The 21,754-nt window shown below is 42.2% G+C and overlaps 1 protein-coding gene across 1 annotated transcript; it reads left to right on the top strand.

The window, feature by feature from the left end:
• Positions 1-790: 790 nt before the first annotated feature.
• On the top strand, positions 791-16,888 carry LOC311109540 (adhesion G-protein coupled receptor G7-like; the record flags this gene model as incomplete). Its single annotated transcript, XM_084152464.1, has 16 exons — positions 791-827; positions 1,698-2,000; positions 2,292-2,396; positions 2,513-2,622; positions 6,321-6,464; positions 6,583-6,668; positions 6,782-6,915; positions 7,336-7,449; positions 7,653-7,822; positions 9,723-9,875; positions 12,626-12,738; positions 13,058-13,389; positions 13,639-13,720; positions 14,212-14,370; positions 16,270-16,429; positions 16,676-16,888. The coding sequence occupies 16 exons, from the start codon at positions 791-793 to the stop codon at positions 16,886-16,888; spliced, it is 2,415 nt and encodes an 804-aa protein (XP_084008590.1).
• Between the last annotated feature and the right edge of the window lie 4,866 nt (positions 16,889-21,754).

Raw genomic sequence — 21,754 nt, 5'->3', positions numbered from 1 at the left:
AAACAGCTTTGCATCTGTTGACTATTATTTCATTAATTACATGACATAATCACAGCAATGTAAAGTTAATCTTTCCTATTAACATGGTTCCTTTAGGAACAACTGCCTTTCATTGGAACTGTTTACTCTTAGTATACGATGAGTTTTGTGTTACATGCACCTCAGCATAGTACCCATGCTCTAGAACAGGGTTTCACATTTTGGTTTTTGTTCTAGCACTACTGTGTAGTGCTAGTGCAAAAAACAAAACATGCACCCAGGGGGGCCCCAGGACCGAGTTTGGGAAACCTTGTTCAAGAGAAGTCTACCCTCTAGTGCCCTCAAATTCTAATCCAGACCTCCAAGCCAGTTCCATTGCTTTTTTTAAATTCTTCCCCTCTAATCAGGAGATCTAATTACACCTGCTCTAGTGGAAAAAGTTGGTCTGTTTACCAAAACATGTACTGTACCTTCCCAGCTGCAACCAAGAATGTTTTGCATAGAGAAGGGCAGTGCTATTGGTTGGCTGGTCCTCACAGTATCCATCCATGCGTATCCAATTTATTCATCCAGTCATACCTGATCTATTTTCAAAGAATTTGTTTCATTGTCTTTACTGATCCTGTTGACAACATAGGTTGTGTTGGAGCCAATGTACAGTACTTTCCCCTTAATTTCAATAGAAAATCATTAACTGGTATCTGCACGTCACTGCAGACTCTGTAACAGGTGAAGAGCAGAGCAGCATAAGACCAACAGACATCCTAATAATGTGCAGTCTGCTTACACTGCATGCCTGGAAACAGCAAAGATGAAGGAGCTATGGATTATGGCTGTCTTTGCTACAGGTAACACTTGCTCTATATTTGATTTATTCAGGGTGATTTAAGATGTTCAGATGTACACTGAGTGGACAAAACATTAAGAACACATGCCCTTTCCATGACATACAGTGCTTTCGGAAAGTATTCAGACCCCTTCACTTTTTCCACATTTTGTTACGTTACAGCCTTATTCTAAAATGGATTAAATAGTTTTTTTTCTTCATCAATATACACACAATACATCATAATGACAAAGCAAAAACAGGTTTTTAGACATTTTTGATAATTAATTTAAAATGAAAAACTGAAATATTATGTTTACATAAGTATTCAGACCCTTTACTCAGTACTTTGTTAAAACACCTTTACCAGATATTACAGCATCGAGTAAGCTTAAGACACCTGTATTTGGGGAGTTTCTCGCATTCTTCTCTGCAGATCCTCTCAAGCTCTGTCAATTTGAATGTGAAGTTCAAATGTCCCGTGTGTATCAAGGTTTATGAATTTTAAAGTTTGGTTTATAGTCAATGCTTGACTGATGTTTTGTCTGTTTGCTGTGAGAGATACAATAGCATCAATAAAGACATTTTAGACTTTATTTTTATCCAAACACTATTTAGATTTACTGTTAAGCCGTTCTTTACAGACTGTGAATAGACTACTCTCAGGTCTCAGATACAGTTGATAACAGAGTAGCCTTTGCTATCAAATGTCAACCGTTTATTGGCAGTGATAATGACTTAATTCTCTCATAAAGTACAGTAGAAAACATTTCTACACTGCTGAAGACACAATGAAACTGGAAAAACATGGATCATCTCCCATGCTTATAGCAACTGACACTATGTACCCGTGTTTATGTGGTTTACTGAGGTATATATATATTTTTGGCAGTCTCTTTGCTACACAGGGATCTCACCACATCCTCTGCCATTCCAACCACCATTGACATAACTACTCCAACTACTGCTGCCCCTTCTGTCCCTCCAGCTACTGGTTACCCTACCTCTACCCCCACCCCTACCACCACCTCTACCCCCACCCCCACCCCCACCCCCACCCCCACCTCTACCACCACCTCTCCCACCACCACCTTTACCACCACAACCCCTCCTCTGGTCTGTATCAATGATGGTGAGCTGGAGAGTGGAGTCTGTATCTGTCCTGATGAGTGGACAGGAAAGACCTGTTCGGAGGGTAAATCCACACACTTACACTACGCCTAACCCTTGAGCTCACATTCACAGTACACATCACTACACTACTATTCCTAACCCTGGATCTCACATTCATAGTACACAACACTACACTACTATTCCTAACCCTGGATCTCACATTCATAGTACACAACACTACACTACTATACCTAACCCTGGATCTCACATTCAGATTCCACAACACTATTCCCTGGATCTCACATTCAGAATGTATATTTCATGTCTGCAATCATACATTTGGTCCATGTTGAAATGTATTTTACTTCGATAGAGAATTTCTGCAATTCAACCATCAAGGATGGATTCTCCTTCCCAAGAACAACGGTTGGCTGGTCTGCTTATTCAGAAGAGAAGTGTGGTGAGGAGACAACCAGTGGTATGTTGCTTTTTTTCACCTAAAATGACAATAATGTATTCATCTGTTACAGTCCTAATTAATGTTGTATTATGTAACACAAAATCTTGAGAATCTTTTCATCTTGGTTCCTCCAGCCGGTTTACCAGAAGCCTTCGCAGAATGTTTGAACAACACTGGATCTCCGATGTTTGGTCGTCCTCACAAGCTGCAGTGTGAATTAACCCTCAGTGGCATTCTAGGAAATGTAAGTCAATAGGCATATTTTTTATGATCCTGATTCATGACCAGTCTCGATTTTGCGTTCTTCTTTCTTTGGGTCAGTTACAGTTATCATTATGAGGAGTCGATCTTACAGTTTGAAGATCAGTAACAACTGGCTTTTACCTTCAGCTCATGTATTCTGTTCCTTTATTCTGCTTAACAGTTGATGAGGAACATTCTTTTTTTGTTTCTTGTGTTTTACATTACATTTAATTTTTTAGCAGACGCTCTTATCCAGAGTGACTTACAGTAGTGAGTGCATGCATTGGCTTGCGAAAGTATTCACCCCCCTTGGCATTTTTCCTATTTTGTTGCCTTACAACCTGGAATTAACATGGATTTTTTTGGGGGGGTTGTATCATTTGATTTACACAACATGCCTACCACTTTGAAGATGCAAAATATTTTTTCTTGTGAAACAAACAAGAAATATGACAAAAAAACTGAAAATTTGAGCGTCCATAACTATTCACCCCCCCAAGGTCAATACTTAGAGCCACCTTTTGCATCAATTACAGCTGCAAGTCTCTTGGGGTATGTCTCTATACGCTTGGCACATCTAGCCACTGGGATTTTTGCCCATTCTTCAAGGCAAAACTGCTCCAGCTCCATCAAGTTGAATGGGTTCCGCAGGTGTACAGCTATCTTTAAGTCATACCACAGATTCTCAATTGGATTGAGGTCTGGGCTTTGGCTAGGCCATTCCAAGACATTTAAATGTTTCCCCTTAAACCACTTGAGTGTTGCTTTAGCAGTATGCTTAGGGTCATTGTCCTGCTAGAAGGTGAACCTCCATCCCAGTCTCAAATCTCTGGAAGACTGAAACAGGTTTCCCTCAAGAATTTCCCTGTATTTAGCGCCATCTATCATTCCTTCAATTCTGACCAGTTTCCCAGTCCCTGCCGATTAAAAACATTCCCACAGCATGATGCTGCCACCACCATGCTTCAATGTGGGGATGGTGTTCTCGGGGTGATGAGAGGTGTTGGGTTTGTGCCAGACATAGAGTTTTCCTTGATGGTCAAAAAGCTAGATTTTATTTTCATCTGTCCAGAGTACCTTCTTCCATATGTTTGGGGAGTCTCCCACATGCTTTTTGATGATCACCAAACGTGTTTGCTTATTTTTTTCTTTAAGCAATGAATTTTTTCTGGCCACTCTTCCGTAAAGCCTGGCTCTGTGGAGTGTACGGCTTAAAGTGGTCCTATGGACAGATACTCCAGTCTCCGCTGTGGAACTTTGCAGCTCCTTCAGGGTTATCTTTGGTCTCTTTGTTGCCTCTCTGATTTATGCCCTCCTTGCCTGGTCCGTGAGTTTTGGTGGGCGGCCCTCTCTTGGCAGGTTTGTTGTGGTGCCATATTCTTTCCAATTTTTAAATAATGGATTTAAGGGTGCTCCGTGGGATGTTCAAAGTTTCAGATATTTTTTAAAAACCCAACCCTGATCTGAACTTCTCCACAACTTTGTCCCTGACCTGTTTGGAGAGCTCCTTGGTCTTCATGGTGCCGCTTGCTTGGTGGTGCCCCTTGCTTATTGGTGTTGCAGACTCTGGAGCCTTTCAGAACAGGTGCATATATACTGAGATCATGTGACATATCATGTGACATGTAGATTACACACAGGTGGACTTTATTTAACTAATTATGTGACTTCTGAAGGTAATTGGTTGCACCAGATCTTATTTAGGGGCTTCATAGCAAAGGGGGTGTATACATATGCACACACCACTTTTCTTTTATTTATTTTTTATTTTTTGAAACAAGTTATAATTTTTTTTTCACTTCACCAATTTGGACTATTTTGTGTATGTCCATAAGATGAAATCCAAATAAAAATCCATTTAAATTACAGGTTGTAATGCAACAAAATAGGAAAAACGCCAAAGGGGCTGAATACATTTGCAAGGCACTGTACATTTTCATAAAAGTCCCCCGCGGGAATCGAACCCACAACCCTGGTGAGCCACATACAGTGGGGAAAAAATGTATTTAGTCAGCCACCAATTGTGCAAGTTCTCCCACTTAAAAAGATGAGAGAGGCCTGTAATTTTCATCATAGGTACACGTCAACTATGACAGACAAATTGAGAATTTATTTTCTCCAGAAAATCACATTGTAGGATTTGTAATGAATTTATTTGCAAATTATGGTGGAAAATAAGTATTTGGTCACCTACAAAACAAGCAAGATTTCTGGCTCTCACAGACCTGTAACTTCTTCTTTAAGAGGCTCCTCTGTCCTCAACTCGTTACCTGTTTTAATGGCACCTGTTTGAACTTGTTATCAGTATAAAAGACACCTGTCCACAACCTCAAACAGTCATACTCCAAACTCCACTATGGCCAAGACCAAAGAGCTGTGAAAGGACACCAGAAAGAAAATTGTAGACCTGCACCAGGCTGGGAAGACTACATCTGCAATAGGTAGGCAGCTTGGTTTGAAGAAATCAACTGTGGGAGAAATTATTAGGAAATGGAAGACATACAAGACCACTGATAATCTCCCTCGATCTGGGGCTCCACGCAAGATCTCACTCTGTGGGGTCAAAATGATCACAAGAACGGTGAGCAAAAATCCCAGAACCACACGGGGGGACCTAGTGAATGACCTGCAGAGAGCTGGGACCAAAGTAACAAAGCCTACCATCAGTAACACACTACGCTGCCAGGGACTCAAATCCTGCAGTGCCAGACGTGTCCCCCTGCTTAAGCCAGTACATGTCCAGGCCCGTCTGAAGTTTGCTAGAGTGCATTTGGATGATCCAGAAGAGGATTGGGAGAATGTCATATGGTCAGATGAAACCAAAATAGAACTTTTTGGTAAAAACTCATGCTGAGTTGCATCCAAAGAACACCATACCTACTGTGAATTATGGGGGTGGAAACATCATGCTTTGGGGCTGTTTTTCTGCAAAGGGACCAGGATGACTGATCCGTGTAAAGGAAAGAATGAATGGGGCCATGTATCGTAAGATTTTGAGTGAAAACCTCCTTCCATCAGCAAGGGCATTGAAGATGAAACGTGGCTGGGTCTTTCAGCATGACAATGATCCCAAACACACCGCCCGGGCAACAAAGGAGTGGCTTCGTAAGAAGCATTTCAAGGTCCTGGAGTGGCCTAGCCAGTCTCCAGATCTCAACCCCATAGAAAATCTTTGGAGGGAGTTGAAAGTCCGTGTTGCCCAGCGACAGCCCCAAAACATCACTGCTCTAGAGGAGATCTGCATGGAGGAATGGGCCAAAATACCAGCAACAGTGTGTGAAAACCTTGTGAAGACTTACAGAAAACGTTTGACCTGTGTCATTGCCAACAAAGGGTATATAACAAAGTATTGAGAAACTTTTGTTATTGACCAAATACTTATTTTCCACCATAATTTGCAAATAAATTCATTAAAAATCCTACAATGTGATTTTCTGGATTTTTTTCCCTCATTTTGTCTGTCATAGTTGACGTGTACCTATGATGAAAATTACAGGCTCTCATTACTCTCATCTTTTTAAGTGGGAGAACTTGCACAATTGGTGGCTGACTAAATACTTTTTTCCCCCACTGTAGTTAGTATTGGCAATTTTAATATCCAAATGTACTCACATTTCAGCATGTTGCTGCCACTTATACAATGTTCTGTTGAAAAACAATACAAAAAATATATATATATCCTTCTCTCTCCCTATTCAGATCTCCAGCAATTCAGGTGATTTAGAAGAGCTAGCCTTCAGTACTCAGATCCTGACCTCCCAACCAGAGCAGCTATCAGCTGACAAAATCATCTTAGCAGCTCAGATAGCTAACAAGCTGCTTCAGTCTGTAAATATCACAGAGGTATAACATGTTTTCAAATCAAGTTGTGACTATGACATGTTCTGGAGATAAACGTGAGGTTGTTACTGCAGTGATTTGAACACTTGAGGGTCATTCCCTGGTTTTGATCATGTTGCAGGACATCGCAGTGGCAGCTGTAACTACCATCAGTCAGCTGCTGAATGCCAGTGGGGAGACTACACAGGAGAGTGATGCTGTCCAGAGGTGTGTGTGTGTGTGTGTCTCTGCTCATGTTTGAGTTTATGTGTGTACGTGTGTCTCTGTGCGTGTCTGCATGGGTGCATGTAAACTAATGTTTTTCTGTGTTTCGTTCCCAGCCTCACAGAGACCCTGGATAAGTTTTCCCTGGACCAGCACAGTGTTGTGTCCTTGGTGGTTCAGCCCAACCTGGCAGTCCAGTCTGTCCAAGTACCAAGTGACACAGTAGGGATCCAGTTTAGTGCTCTGACTGGTGGGTGGGACTGCTAGTGAACCTACATACTGGCATTTAAAGTGATAGTTTATATCTGTGTTAACAGACTGGTTAAACTTTTTAAAATCTTATTTTTCATATGTTTCTTCTCTGCTGTTGGTCAATAAGGTTTGGTATGGATTTGATTTGTTGTACTACAGACAAGTACAGAACAGTGGAGGCTGCTGAGGGGAGGACGGCTCATAATAATGGTTGGAACGGAGCGAATGGAATGGCATAAAACACATGGAAACCATGGAAACCACGTGTTTGAAGTATTTGATACCTTTCCACTGATTCCGCTCCAGCCGTTACCACGAGCCCGTCCTCCCCAATTAAGGTGCCACCAACCTCCTGTGGTACAGAAGGAACACTATATTGTTCAGCTTTAAATTTATAAATCAAATTAATCTCCTCCAGGAAGATCTGGTCATTTTGTGGCCAACAGAATTCATCTCAACACCAACACCTCTGAACTGAAAGCTATCAAAGGAGGTGCTACCGATGTCCAGATTGTTATCAAATTCCCACCAGGTGAGCCAATGTTGGTATAATTACAAACATAGTGTATAAACTCAAGCTTCAATTCCCTTATACAGCTTTCACCAAGAGTGCTTAACTGCTCTTTGTGTATATGAAGTCCTGATATGAACAACGATCTCTCTCTCTCTCTCTCTCCCACCTCTCTCTCTCTCTTTCTCCCTCTCTCTCCCCTCTTTCTCCTTCACTCCACTCAGTTTTACATAATAAAAACACAAACCACTCCATTCATTTTGTACTATACCAAAACGACCGGTTCTTCAGGTCCAGGGCATTCACAGCTTCTTCAGGGACCAGCAGAAGAGTCATCTCTGCTAACCTTGGACAAGTGTCTGGGCTGCATGTTGAGATGCTCTTCAAGCCCACAGTAAGATTTCTATTGGAATCAGTAAACGCATATTGGTCAAAATTCTCTGGGAAATGTAATGGGAAGTTTTCCATTATCTACAGAGCATTCGGAAAGTATTCAGACCCATTCACTTTTCCTCATTTTGTTACGTTTCAGCCTTATTCTAGAATTGATTACATTGTTTTTTTCCCTCATCAATCTACACACAATAACCCATAATGACAAAGAAAAACAGTTTTTTAGAAATGTTTGTAAATGTATTAAAAATAAAATACTGAAATATCACATTTACATAAGTATTCAGACCCTGTACTCAGTATTTTGTTGAAGCACCTTTGGCAGCGATTACAGCCTTGAGTATTCTTGGGCATGACGCTGCAAGCTTGGCACACCTGTATTTGGGAAGTTTCTCCCATTCTTCTCTGCAATTCCTCTCAAGCTCTGTCAGGTTGGATGGGGAGCGTCGCTGCACAGCTATTTTCAGGTCTCTCCAGAGATGTTCGATCGGGTTCAAGTCCGGGCTCTGGCTGGGCCACTCAAGAACATCCAGAGACTTGTCCGGTAGCCACTCCTGCATTGTCTTGGCTGAGTGCTTAGGGTTGTTGTCCTGTTGGAAGGTGAACCTTCGCCCCAGTCTGAGGACCTGAGCGCTCTGGAGCAGGTTTTCATCAAGGATCTCTCTGAACTTTGCTCAATTCAACTTTCCCTTGATCCTGACAAGTCACCCAGTCCCTGCCGCTGAAAAACATCACCACACTATGATGCTGCCACCACCATGCTTCACCGTACCGATGGTGCCAGGTTTCCTAAAGACGTGACGCCTGGCATTCAGGCCAAAGGGTTCAATCTTGGTTTCATCAGACCAGAGAATCTTGTTTCTCATGGTCTTAGAGTCCTTTAGGAGTGGCTTCCATCTGGCCACTCTACCATAAAGGTCCGATTGATGGAGTGCTGCAGAGATGGTTGTCCTTCTGGAATGTCCTCCCATCTCCACAGAGGAACTCTTGCGCTCCCTGACCAAGGCCATTCTCCCCCGATTGCTCAGTTTTGCCTTGCGGCCAGCTCTAGGAAGAGTCTCTGTGGTTCCAAACTTCTTCCATTTAAGAATGATGGAGGCCACTGTGTTCTTGGGGAACTTCAATGATGCAGTCATTTTTTGATACCCTTCCCCAGATATGTGCCTCGACACAATCCTGTCTCGGAGCTCTACGGACAATTCCTTCGACCTCATGGCTTGGTTTTTGCTCTGACATGCACTGTCAACTGTGGGACCTCATATAGACAGGTGTGTGCCTTTCCAAATAATGTCTAATCAATAGAATTTAACACAGGTGGATCCAATCAAGTTGTAGAAACATCTCAAGGATGATCAATGGAAACAGGATGCACCTGAGCCCAATTTCGAGTATCATACCTGTTTTCGCTTTGTCATTATGGGGTATTGTGTGTAGATTTCTGAGGAAGAAGGCTGTAACGTAACAAAATGTGGAAAAAGTCAATAGGTCTGAATACTTTTCGAATGCACTGTAGGTCACGTGTCAAACTCATTCCACGGAGTACGTGATTGAAAGTTAAGGTCACTGATTAGTATGAAACTCCCCTCATCTGATTGTCTAGGTCTTAATTGACAGGAAAAACCAAAAACCAGCAGACAATAGGCCCTCCATGGAATGAGTTTGACACCCCTGATCTAAGTTATCCATTGACGCTTATCCGCCACAATGAACAAGGAAGCATATTTTGGCCAGTGAACAAGGAAAAATATGTTGTCTTGTGTATAATATGATCTATCATAATTGAAACTTCTTCTTTCCCACATTTAAGTAATGACCTATTATACTTTTTTTTAAATGAGGAATCTTGTGAATGCATGTCTTTTGATGAAGGATTACAGTCAGTTTCTGTTCTCACTTCTCAGGCTGTCCCCAACGCCTCCCTCTATGACTTTGCCTGCGTGTCGTGGAACTACACGTTGAAAGACTGCAGCACCTATGGCTGCTCCAAAGTCAACCACTCAGAAGACGGCCTGCAATGTTTCTGTAATCACACCACTAACTTCGCTGTGCTTATGGTGAGTAGCTAGCTGCCTTCATCTTCCTTTAACTGACCACAATTTGACCTATGGAAGGGGTTCCAAACATTTTTGGCCCACAACCCCGTTTTGATATCTGAAAATTCTCTTGACCCCAACCATGTGAATTTTCTTTTGTAATTAAGAGCCAATGTTTACTTTTTTATATGGGGTTATAACAGTCAATTGCAAAACATTCAGTATTTCTGATTGTCTTCTCAACTCCCCATCACATACTTTTAATGTGGGGCTATGACAGTCAATGGCAAAGTGGTCTGACATAATATCTCTTATCTCATCACCACTAATGAGATGGTGAGATCAGAGACATGATGCATGTCGCGTCGGAGCTTCTCAAAGTCAGGGGGTGTGGTTGACAGTGTGCACCTCATCTCCGGTTTCACTTCCAACCTGGATCGATATTTGGTTTTAACGCAGACGAGTGCACTAAATCCAGCCTCACACAGATATGAGCTGGCAAAGGGTACCATGAGATTTAATGCTCAGAGGGAGACGGCAGGGTATTCCCTTTGAGTCAGGAACCAAAATGGGTTATCTGCAGCATTCGGTCATATGACGACTTGATCAGTTTTCAATTTCACTTACCGCCATGTCAACTGAGGCAGGATCACAGTCAAACAGATTTCTCTCCAATAAGAAATCTTTCCTCTGAATCAACTGATTCGGTCACTCATCTGTAGAATGTTTTTGTATTTCCCCTGCATGCTTGCGTTCAGTTCGTTCAGTTTCCCAAATGTGTCAGTTACATATGCAATGAGATTTTATTTTCATTACACAGAAAGTCAATAAAGTCTTTGTTTTTTTGCCCACCGTTCGTTCACATGGAATCTGTTTTTCCTCAATATCGCCACGCAGCGCATCCTCTGTACAGTTTCATGCTCGAGAATCGTGAGAAAGAACAATATGTCCTCGTGAATAGAATCCCGGCCCTCACAACGGCCATTTGGAAAGCTGGGGAGTTTTTGAGTGGTTCAGTAGGTTTCCTATTGGTTGCTAACTATAGCATAAATTCTTAGTTTTACAGTGTTATCTGACAAAGGTATTGATTAGTGTTTCTGCGCCTCGGCCTCCCCACACCTTGTTTTCACCATATTGATTGTGGCGGTAATATCTCTGAAATAGTGTGTGGTTTCATTCTGTAGTGGCCCTAGCCATACACCTGGGAATAGGGTGACTACATGTCCCAGATTGTGCGGGACAGTCCCGAATTTTGGCCCTTTGTCCCGCAACCAAACAATCATGTCCCGAATTCAAACACCACCAATTTAGAAAAAACTATGATTCGTCCAGTATTTCAGTCAGACATTCCAACCTGTCTCTTGCAGTCACATTGTGCTTATGAAAAAATGTACCTGCATATTGTAGTATATTAAAATTATGTCTTTGTTAAAGGTTTTTCATGAAGAAATGGAAGGTTGATTATTGCTATCCAGAGGGAAGGTTTTAGCGTGACGTCACCTATGACAAACAGGAAGTGGGTGGTAAGATACGGGGATTGAACAGTAGAGGGAGCTATTCAACTCTTGGAAGGCTATATAAAGGGGGGAGCGGTGACGAAGAGTTAGAATACAGCAAGATTTATTTGGGGTCTGGTTCTCCGGATATTGTGTCCGTACTTACGCTGGAACCTCGTGGTTTGAATAAAGGCCTTTGAACACGATCCGCCTAAGCAGACTCCTTGATTGATGATAACACCTACGAATAACCTACACTACAATATCATAAGGATGTGGTAGCCACGGTGATGTTAAACACTTCTCCAATCGTTGTTGAGATCTGATATTCTTTGCAGCAGAAGAGGAGACATAGGCCAATGTCATAGGCCTATCGTCAACAAATATTTCTCAAATCCTTTCAGGCTAAATTCCTGCTAGACTTGGAGAGGACAGTTAATTTCCACCTTGTTACTCTCAGATTGTATAAAACATCTAATTGATTGGCTGCAAGTTCTACAATATCTCATAGTTAGGCCTCCTAACTACTTACAAAGAGCTAGAAAAGTAGGTAAATAGCCACATTAGACTGAAAGATATAATCATAGCAGTGGGAAGTAGGGTGCTGCAGCACCTCCTGAAAAATCACAATGACAAAATAATAATAATACATATTTTCACTAAAGTAGTGCATTGGGCCTTTACTAGTCCTGTATTAGCAGACCGATATAACTGTTTTTATAGTGCGGGCAAAAAAATTAAACATGAAGAATTATCATTCACAATTGACAGCGATGATACATTGGCCTATTTCTAAATTAGGTATAGGTTGGGTTACACTGTCCCACAAAATCATCCTGTTGTCCCGCATTTGTGTATTTTAAATGTGGTCATCTTAAGTGGGAATATTTCTAGTGCAGCTGTCAAGTGAGGCCTTTTCCTACGATCTAAGGGCGCTCTCTTGTTGAATTTTATGTTTTAGATTTGAATCATTTTCATTTCAATTTTTAAGGTTAACCACATTACAATGATTTTGAGATACAAAGACAATATCATAATATTTTATACAAATTATTATTATTATTATTATTATTTTAATTTTTTGCAGGATTTTGGAAATTCTCCTGCCATCCCATTTTCATATCAGGCGAACCCACATCAGGTCGCGACCCCTAGTGTGGGAACCGCTGACCTATGGTTTACCACAGCATATCCAGACACGAGGGACATGACTTTATACAGTATGACTGTGACAAACTTAGTGTTGAAATATATTTTTTTACTTTCTTTCTACAGTCGTTCAGGAATGATTTTAAATACGCTGAAGCTCTAAACTGGATCACCAGATTGGGATGCTCCATGTCCATCATAGGGTTGAGTTTAACAATAACATTCCAGATCGCAACCAGGTAAGATCCTACAGGGTTCCAGAACCAATTCAACATATACAATAACATTCCATATTGTGACCCGGTAAGATCCTACAGGGTTCCAGAACCAATTCAACATATACAATAACATTCCAGATCGTGACCCGGTAAGATCTTACAGGGTTCCAGAACCAATTCAAAATATTGGGTGCATCTCAATAGTGTAAAGAAGCCCTTTGTCTGATCTAACATGACTTGATAGGTGAAACCAATATGAAACCCACTATTAATGAACCAACACATCCATAGCTACGCATCTAACTTCCCTAACATAGTGTTGTCTATCACCTATCCCCAGGAAATCACGCAAAACCAACCCAACGGTCCTCTTAGTGAGCGTCTGCATGTGTCTCCTGATCTTCACCCTCCTCTTCGTGTTGGGAGTGGACAACCCTCATAAACAGCTGGAGAAACCTGAAATACAGGAGGACAACATTCTCCCCTCGTCCGACACACACACAGAGCGGGACAGAGGCCCCTGTACTGCAGTCGCAGTCCTGCTGCAGTACTTCCTGTTGGGGACGTTCACCTGGAACACGCTGTACGCCACACATGTCTTCCTGATGATCAGAAACAGCCTGGCCACCAGCCCGTCACACTTCACAGCCTATACTGTGGCCATCGGATGGGGTAGGACAGCATGGGAACAAAATAAAGTATTTAGTTGTTTCAGACGCTTTGGCTGACATTTTCCCTGGGCTCCTTGAACCAAAACGAATGCTAGGTTATATTTTCAGGCTCTAATAAGCCTAAAATAGAACTTCAAAGCAACTTGTATAGTGATGTTCTGTCTTTAGAGGATGTATGTGTAGTATATAATCTGTATATGTCTGCATGCTAATCTACCAGGAATTAACAACAACATTCTCTGTCCTTTAGGACTGCCTGCGGTTGTGGTGGCCCTCACCTTAGGAATTAGTTACAGAGTGGATAATCCACTGGGTTACAGGCAGGAGGAATTGTGAGTCAATACCGTATTTTACTATACTATACTTTACTATACTGTACTGTACTTGAAAGAGAGCGACCCCGCTCGACGTATTTACTGGTTTGTGAACCACTGCATGGGCAGAGTGTGGGGTGCATGGGGACAGTCTGATTGGCTGAAGCCCCGAGCTGGAGGTGATGGATATCTCTCACGTGAACTGTACTGTATTGTACTATACTGTACTGTACTACCAATATCAATGTGGGGCAATTGCTGTTTAAAATGTTATAACTAATACTGTAAAAGGTTTTCCCTATCAATTTTCGTATTGTATGCTTTTAACGATGGCAACAAGCAATTAAAAAAGTTGTAAAAAACTAAAAGAATGATCCATTGTATTGAAAGGTTTCTTGTTTACTTATGCCACCCATCATGTTTACTTAATACCATGTTTTCAAATCACTGGCGTCCTGTTTTGTCTGTCACAAAGTCCCACTCTCTATCTCATTCATTTGACCTCTCAGTTGCTGGCTTGCTGCCCTCGATCCAAAGGGGAACTTTGACTTCAAGCTGCCAATGTTTTGGGGGTTCCTGATCCCTGTGGCGTTCATGCTTATCTTCAACATGGTGGTGTTGGTGTATTTTGCAGTTACAACATCCAAGACCAACCCACATATAACCAGGTAACATTAATGGGGGCATTTTGGGGGCACAAAGTAGAACGTTGTAGTCATTAAGATCAGTCTTGATTTAAATGCCTACTAACGAGCTTGTTAATTTTGTATTGTCTTTCAATTAAAACGTTTTATAAATAAAATGCATACTTTTTTAAATTATTAATTCAGTCATTAGTAAGCAAATCATACAATTTGATGAGCACCATTCTCTAACCTACTGAGCCATTGGAAGCATAATGTTCTTACAGTGGGGAAAAAAAGTATTTAGTCAGCCACCAATTGTGCAAGTTCTCCCACTTAAAAAGATGAGAGAGGCCTGTAATTTTCATCATAGGTACACGTCAACTATGACAGACAAATTGAGAAAAAAATTCCAGAAGATCACATTGTAGGATTTTTAATGAATTTATTTGCAAATTATGGTGGAAAATAAGTATTTGGTCACCTACAAACAAGCAAGATTTCTGGCTCTCACAGACCTGTAACTTCTTTAAGAGGCTCCTCTGTCCTCCACTCGTTACCTGTATTAATGGCACCTGTTTGAACTTGTTATCAGTATAAAAGACACCTGTCCACAACCTCAAACAGTCACACTCCAAACTCCACTATGGCCAAGACCAAAGAGCTGTCAAAGGACACCAGAAACAAAATTGTAGACCTGCACCAGGCTGGGAAGACTGAATCTGCAATAGGTAAGCAGCTTGGTTTGAAGAAATCAACTGTGGGAGCAATTATTAGGAAATGGAAGACATACAAGACCACTGATAATCTCCCTCGATCTGGGGCTCCACGCAAGATCTCACCCCGTGGGGTCAAAATGATCACAAGAACGGTGAGCAAAAATCCCAGAACCACATGGGGGGACCTAGTGAATGACCTGCAGAGAGCTGGGACCAAAGTAACAAAGCCTACCATCAGTAACACACTACGCCGCCAGGGACTCAAATCCTGCAGTGCCAGACGTGTCCCCCTGCTTAAGCCAGTACATGTCCATGCCCGTCTGAAGTTTGCTAGAGTGCATTTGGATGATCCAGAAGAGGATTGGGAGAATGTCATATGGTCAGATGAAACAAAAATATAACTTTTTGGTAAAAACTCAACTCGTCGTGTTTGGAGGACAAAGAATGCTGAGTTGCATCCAAAGAACACCATACCTACTGTGAAGCATGGGGGTGGAAACATCATGCTTTGGGGCTGTTTTTCTGCAAAGGGACCAGGACGACTGATCCATGTAAAGGAAAGAATGAATGGGGCCATGTATCGTGAGATTTTGAGTGAAAACCTCCTTCCATCAGCAAGGGCATTGAAGATGAAACGTGGCTGGGTCTTTCAGCATGACAATGATCCCAAACACACCGCCCGGGCAACGAAGGAGTGGCTTCGTAAGAAGCATTTCAAGGTCCTGGAGTGGCCTAGCCAGTCTCCAGATCTCAACCCCATAGAAAATCTTTGGAGGGAGTTGAAAGTCCGTGTTGCCCAGCGACAGCCCCAAAACATCACTGCTCTAGAGGAGATCTGCATGGAGGAATGGGCCAAAATACCAGCAACAGTGTGTGAAAACCTTGTGAAGACTTACAGAAAACGTTTGACCTGTGTCATTGCCAACAAAGGGTATATAACAAAGTATTGAGAAACTTTTGTTATTGACCAAATACTTATTTTCCACCATAATTTGCAAATAAATTCATTAAAAATCCTACAATGTGATTTTCTGGATTTTTTTTCCTCATTTTGTCTGTCATAGTTGACGTGTACCTATGATGAAAATTACAGGCCTCTCTCATCTTTTTAAGTGGGAGAACTTGCACAATTGGTGGCTGACTAAATACTTTTTTTCCCCACTGTATATCACAGCATTACAGCAGTCTATGACCGCAATCTAAGCATGTTGGTTATATTTCCCAGTACAAGACACACATCGATGAAGAAGAAGTTTCTCAGTAGCTTTTCTCTGGCTGTGGTGCTCAGTCTCTCCTGGATCCTGGGCTATCTGTTGCTCATTACACAGAACCAGACCATGTACACCATACTCAACATCTCCTTCTGTGTACTCACCACCACTCAGGTAGTAAATGTATGCACTCACTACTGTAAGTCGCTCTGGATAAGAGAGTCTGCTAAATGACTAAAATTTTAAATATAAAGACTAGTGTGCTATTGTACCACATAATCCAGACATGATTGAAAACTAGACAGCTACTAAACATAAAAAAATTCTGCTGCTCTTTATGGAAACGCTACCTTATGTTTGTCCTTGTGTGTTCCTGAAAATACTTGATAACATCTTTGTGTTTTTACTTTCGCTCCACAGGGCTTGCAGGTTTTCATTCTGTTCACAGCAAGAACAGCAATTGTCAAGAAAACGATGTCAAGTGCTTTGAAATCTGTCTCTAGCGCTGGGATCCCTCTTCACACCAAGAAGTACAGTCTATGGCGAGGCGAGCAAAGTGAAAAAGTAGAATCATACACACAGCAGGACACTGATCTGTCATTTCCACCTTGTTCCTCACAGACATCTAACTGATGAGCTAAAAGTTCAACCTCTGTTGTAAAATATCTCATATACCTCCACTATTTCCTATAATATACAGTATAATACACACCATTTTGTATCAATGTATTTTTACTGTGAATTCCCTCAGAAGTTGTGTTGTCCAAGGATTTTTTGCCTTTGCACATACTGTATGTGTTTTTTGAATTGTAACTGTTTTGAATAAAACTATGATTATTCTCTTTGAATCTAATGTTTGTTTCAGTATTGTTAGTGAGAAATAACACTATTTTACACAATATCTCAGAAAATTGCTTTAGACAGTGTAGCCTAGGGATGTCAAACTACATAATTTTCCCTGCGGGCCACGTTCGGTCTTTACCGAGGCTGCACTTAAAATGTATTAACCTTTTACTGCAGTGGGCTAAATCAGGCTCACATAGAGTGATTCTTGGTTGTCTTGGTAACAAATCTACCTTGAAACAAAAGTATACACCTCACACACATGGTTATGGGCTTAAAGAAAAGAAGACACCTGTACCATGTCAGATAACGAGTTGAAATGTATTCAAGTTTGAGTTTCCATCCCAATATTACACTTTATATACAATACAGAAGACTGAAATATAACAAAACTCTTTGACATAGAAACACCAGATTTTCATCCTTAAAAAAAGAAAAACGTATTAATTATGAAATTAATAATAACATGGCCCATGAGGCCAAAGAGGGCACTTTTGGTCATTACTGCAGGAAAGGGCTACAAAGCTTCTGCTCCATCAGCCTGTATAGCTCAGACAACAAGCTCCAGCTGCCAATTACATCTGTGGTAGTACAAGGCAACAAAAGCACGTCAGGCTATGATGCTGCGGGACAGCAAGAATGAGAGGGTTCGCCAGGCAGAGATCGAGGAGGTATGAAAGGCTGAGGAAGAAAGCAGGCATGTCAGGGGGCGGTATGAAAGGCTGAGGAAGAAAGCAGGTATGTCAGGGGGCGGTATGAAAGGATGAGGAAGAAAGCAGGTATGTCAGAGGGAGGTATGAAAGGATGAGGAAGAAAGCAGGTATGTCAGGGGGCGGTATGAAAGGATGAGGAAGAAAGCAGGGATGTCAGAGGGAGGTATGAAAGACTGAGGAAGAAAGCAGGTATGTCAGGGGGCGGTATGAAAGGATGAGGACTAAACCAGGCATGTCAGGGGGAGGTATGAAAGGCTGAGGAAGAAACCAGGCATGTCAGAGCCGTGGCCATGAAAAAACAGGGCAGCTGTACATGCTGGGGGAGTGTGAGAGAGAGGGCACACACCTGCCTGCGGGACAGCAAGGATGAGAGGGTCGCCAGCCAGAGATCAAGGAGGTATGAAAGGGTGAGGAAGAAAGCAGGCATGTCAGAGGGTGTTCTGAAAGGTTGAGGAAGAATGCAAAACATTTCTGCAGCATTGAAGAACACAGTGGCCTCCAACATTTTTAAATGGAAGAAGTTTGGAACCACCAAGACTCTTTCTAGAGCTGGCCGCCCGGCCAAACTGAGCAATCGGGAGAGAAGGGCCTTGGTCAGGGAGGTGACCAAGAACCCGGTGGTCACTCTGACAGAGCTTCAGAGTTCCTCTATGGAGATGGGAGAACCTTCCAGAAGGACAACCACTCCTCAGTAAAAGGCACCTGACAGCCCGCTTGGAGTTTGCCAAAAGGCACCTAAAGGACTCTCAGACCATGAGAAACAAGATTCTCTGGTCTGATGAAACCAAGATTGAACTCTTTGGCCTGAATGCCTAGCGTCACATCTGGAGGAAACCTGGCACCATCCCTACGGTGAAGCATGGTGGTGGCAGCATCATGCTGTGGGGATGTTTTTCAGTGGCAGGGACTGGGAGAATAGTGAGGATCGAGGGAAAGATGAACGGAGCAAAGTACAGAGAGATCCTTGATGTAAACCTGCTCCAGAGCGCTCAGGACCTCAGACTAGGGTGAAGGTTCACCTTCCAACAGGACAACGACCCTAAGCACACAGCCAAGACAACGCAGGAGTCTCTGAATGTCCTTGAGTGGCCCAGCCAGAGCCCGGAATTGAACCCGGTCGAACATCTCTGGAGAGACCTGAATATAGCTGTGCAGCGACGCTCCCCCTCCAACCTGACAGTGCTTGAGAGGATCTGCAGAGAAGAATGGTAGAAACTCCCCAAATACAGGCTTGTAGCGTCATACCCAATAAGACTCGAGGCTGTAATCGCTGCCAAAGGTGCTTCAAAAAAGTACTGAGTAAAGGGTCTGAATACTTATGTAAATGTCATATTTCCGTTTTTTCTAAAAACCTGTGTTTGCTTTGTCATTATGGGGTATTGTCTGTAGATTGATAAGGGGGGGAAAACAATTTAATCAATTTTAGAAAAAGGCTGTAACATAACAAAATGTGGAACAAGTCAACGGGTGCCATTAAACCCCTACAACTCATCCAGAATGCCGCAGCCCGTCTGGTGTTCAACCTTCCCAAGTTCTCTCACGTCACCCCCCTCCTCCGCACACTCCACTGGCTTCCAGTTGAAGCTCGCATCCGCTACAAGACCATGGTGCTTGCCTATGGAGCAGTGAGGGGAACGGCACCTCTGTACCTTCAGGCTCTGATCAGTCCCTACACCCAAACGAGGGCATTGCGTTCATCCACCTCTGGCCTGCTGGCTCCCCTTCCTCTGCGGAAGCATAGCTCCCGCTCAGCCCAGTCAAAACTGTTCGCTGCTCTGGCACCCCAATGGTGGAACAAGCTCCCTCACGACGCCAGGACAGCGGAGTCACTCACCACCTTCCGGAGACATTTGAAACCCCACCTCTTTAAGGAATACCTGGGATAGGATAAAGTATTCCTTCTAACCCCCCCCCCCCCCCCCCAAATTGTAAAGTGGTTATCCCACTGGCTATAGGGTGAACGCACCAATTTGTGAGTCGCTCTGGCTAAGAGCGTCTGCTAAATGACGTTAATGTGCCCTTGAGCAAGGCACTTAACCCTAATTGCTCCTGTAAGTCGCTCTGGATAAGAGCGTCTGCTAAATGACTAAAATGTAAATGTAAAATGTAAACGGGTCAAAATCTATATCCACAGTAAAACGAGTCCTATATCGACATAACCTGAAAGGCCACTCAGCAAGGAAGAAGTCACTGCTCCAAAACCGACATAAAAAGCCAGACTACGGTTTGCAACTGCACATAGGGACAAAGATCGTACTTTTTGGAGAAATGTCCTCTGGTCTGATGAAACAAAAATAGAACTTTTTGGCCATAATGACCATCATTATGTTTGGAGGAAAAAGGCAATGCTACCAAATACTAATTGAGTGTATGTAAACTTCTGACCCACTGGGAATGTGATGAAATAAATAAAAGCTGAAATAAATCATTCTCTCTACTAATCTGACATTTCACATTCTTAAAATAAAGTGGTGATCCTAACTTCCCTAAAACAGGGATTTTTTTCTAGGATTAAATGTCAGGAATTGTGAAAAACGGAGTTTAAATGCATTTGGCTAAGGTCTATGTAAACTTCCGACTTCAACTGTATATAGTCCTGTTTTTTTTTACTGTCTGTATAGTCTGTTTATTGTGGCAGCACCATTTCACCGATTTAAATTCCTGTACATGCAAATGTATTTGACAAATAAAGGTGATTCCTTGAAGGAGGAAGAAGAAGTAGCGATTACACTGTCGTCCGGCTCATAGAAGGCACAGGGTGGCGAGTACCTGTCAGGTGAGCCGACAGCGATGTATTTTAGATATTATACTTCCTCGCAGTCAATATTTGCTAAAGATAGTCCTCTATCCAGCACTTTTGGAATCATCCAGGCTGCCTGACTGTCTAGGTTTTGTTTCGATTACTTTTAGCATGCTGGGCAGAGTGAATAGACTATAAATATTGATCCGTTATCATTTCAACACAGTTTCGATTTGGTTTGAGTCATTTCACTGTCGTTTGAGATAAAAAATAATCAGAAAATAAAATGAATTATTCTGGGCCGGATTGAATGGGATCGCGGGCTCATATCCAATCGATACTAGCCTAAACTAGACCTTGGAAAACCAGGGAATTTATTGAAAGTTACTGGAATCCTAGCGAGCAAAACAGCGCACCTCTGTCTCTCTACGTGTAGGCCATCTATCTGACGCTGTCTGGTCCAAACGAGTATGACATTGTTGCCGCCCGTAGCATTGAAGGCAAGGGAAGCCAGCATGCATCTGGCCTCCCTTGACACATTTTTTAAATAAAACAATTAGCCAATCAGCGTTGAGCTAAACTGAGCGAGCTCAACTGTGAATGGTCCTGGCGCACCAAAAAAAAAGTGTCAAGGGAAGCCAGCTTGGATTTTGGCGTCACTCCTATTAAATCCCATTGAGAGAAAACCTAATTGACATAAAAACTTGAATTGTTGTATCTGGTGTTGTTGTCCTCCGGTGGCTAGCTAGCAAAAATTGCCCCTTTCCTAAATTAGCCATGGATGGAGATAGGGATTTGGATTTACTTAATTCTCCATACTAGCCAATGATTATAATGGCGATTCTGATCCAACCATTAATACATACATTGTTGTGCCCCCCACCTGAGAGGATGGAAGTTCAATATGTAGCTAGATGTAGAAGGCTAATGTTAACTAGCTAACTATGAATGGAAGCCAGGTAGTCTAGGACAACAACAAATAAAAGCATGTACTGTATGACAGAGTGATAGACCGTTTCCTCAACATGAAAGAGAGGAGGATGGAATTGGCGTTTCTCTACAAGTAGGGTGAGTCAACATGTTTTCTACTTGCACAAACGCACACAGAAATCATAACCATTGACAGCCACATCGTATTTAGCTTACATTTATTGGACTCAATTGTTTTTGGTATCTTTTAGTCGTCACTGTATTTGACTAAGA

The sequence above is a fragment of the Coregonus lavaretus genome, assembly GCF_964263955.1.
Source record: "Coregonus lavaretus genome assembly, chromosome: 35".
NCBI lineage: Eukaryota > Metazoa > Chordata > Actinopteri > Salmoniformes > Salmonidae > Coregonus > Coregonus lavaretus.
Note: the sequence above shows the minus strand (reverse complement) of the source record. Positions and strands in the feature narration are given on the sequence as shown.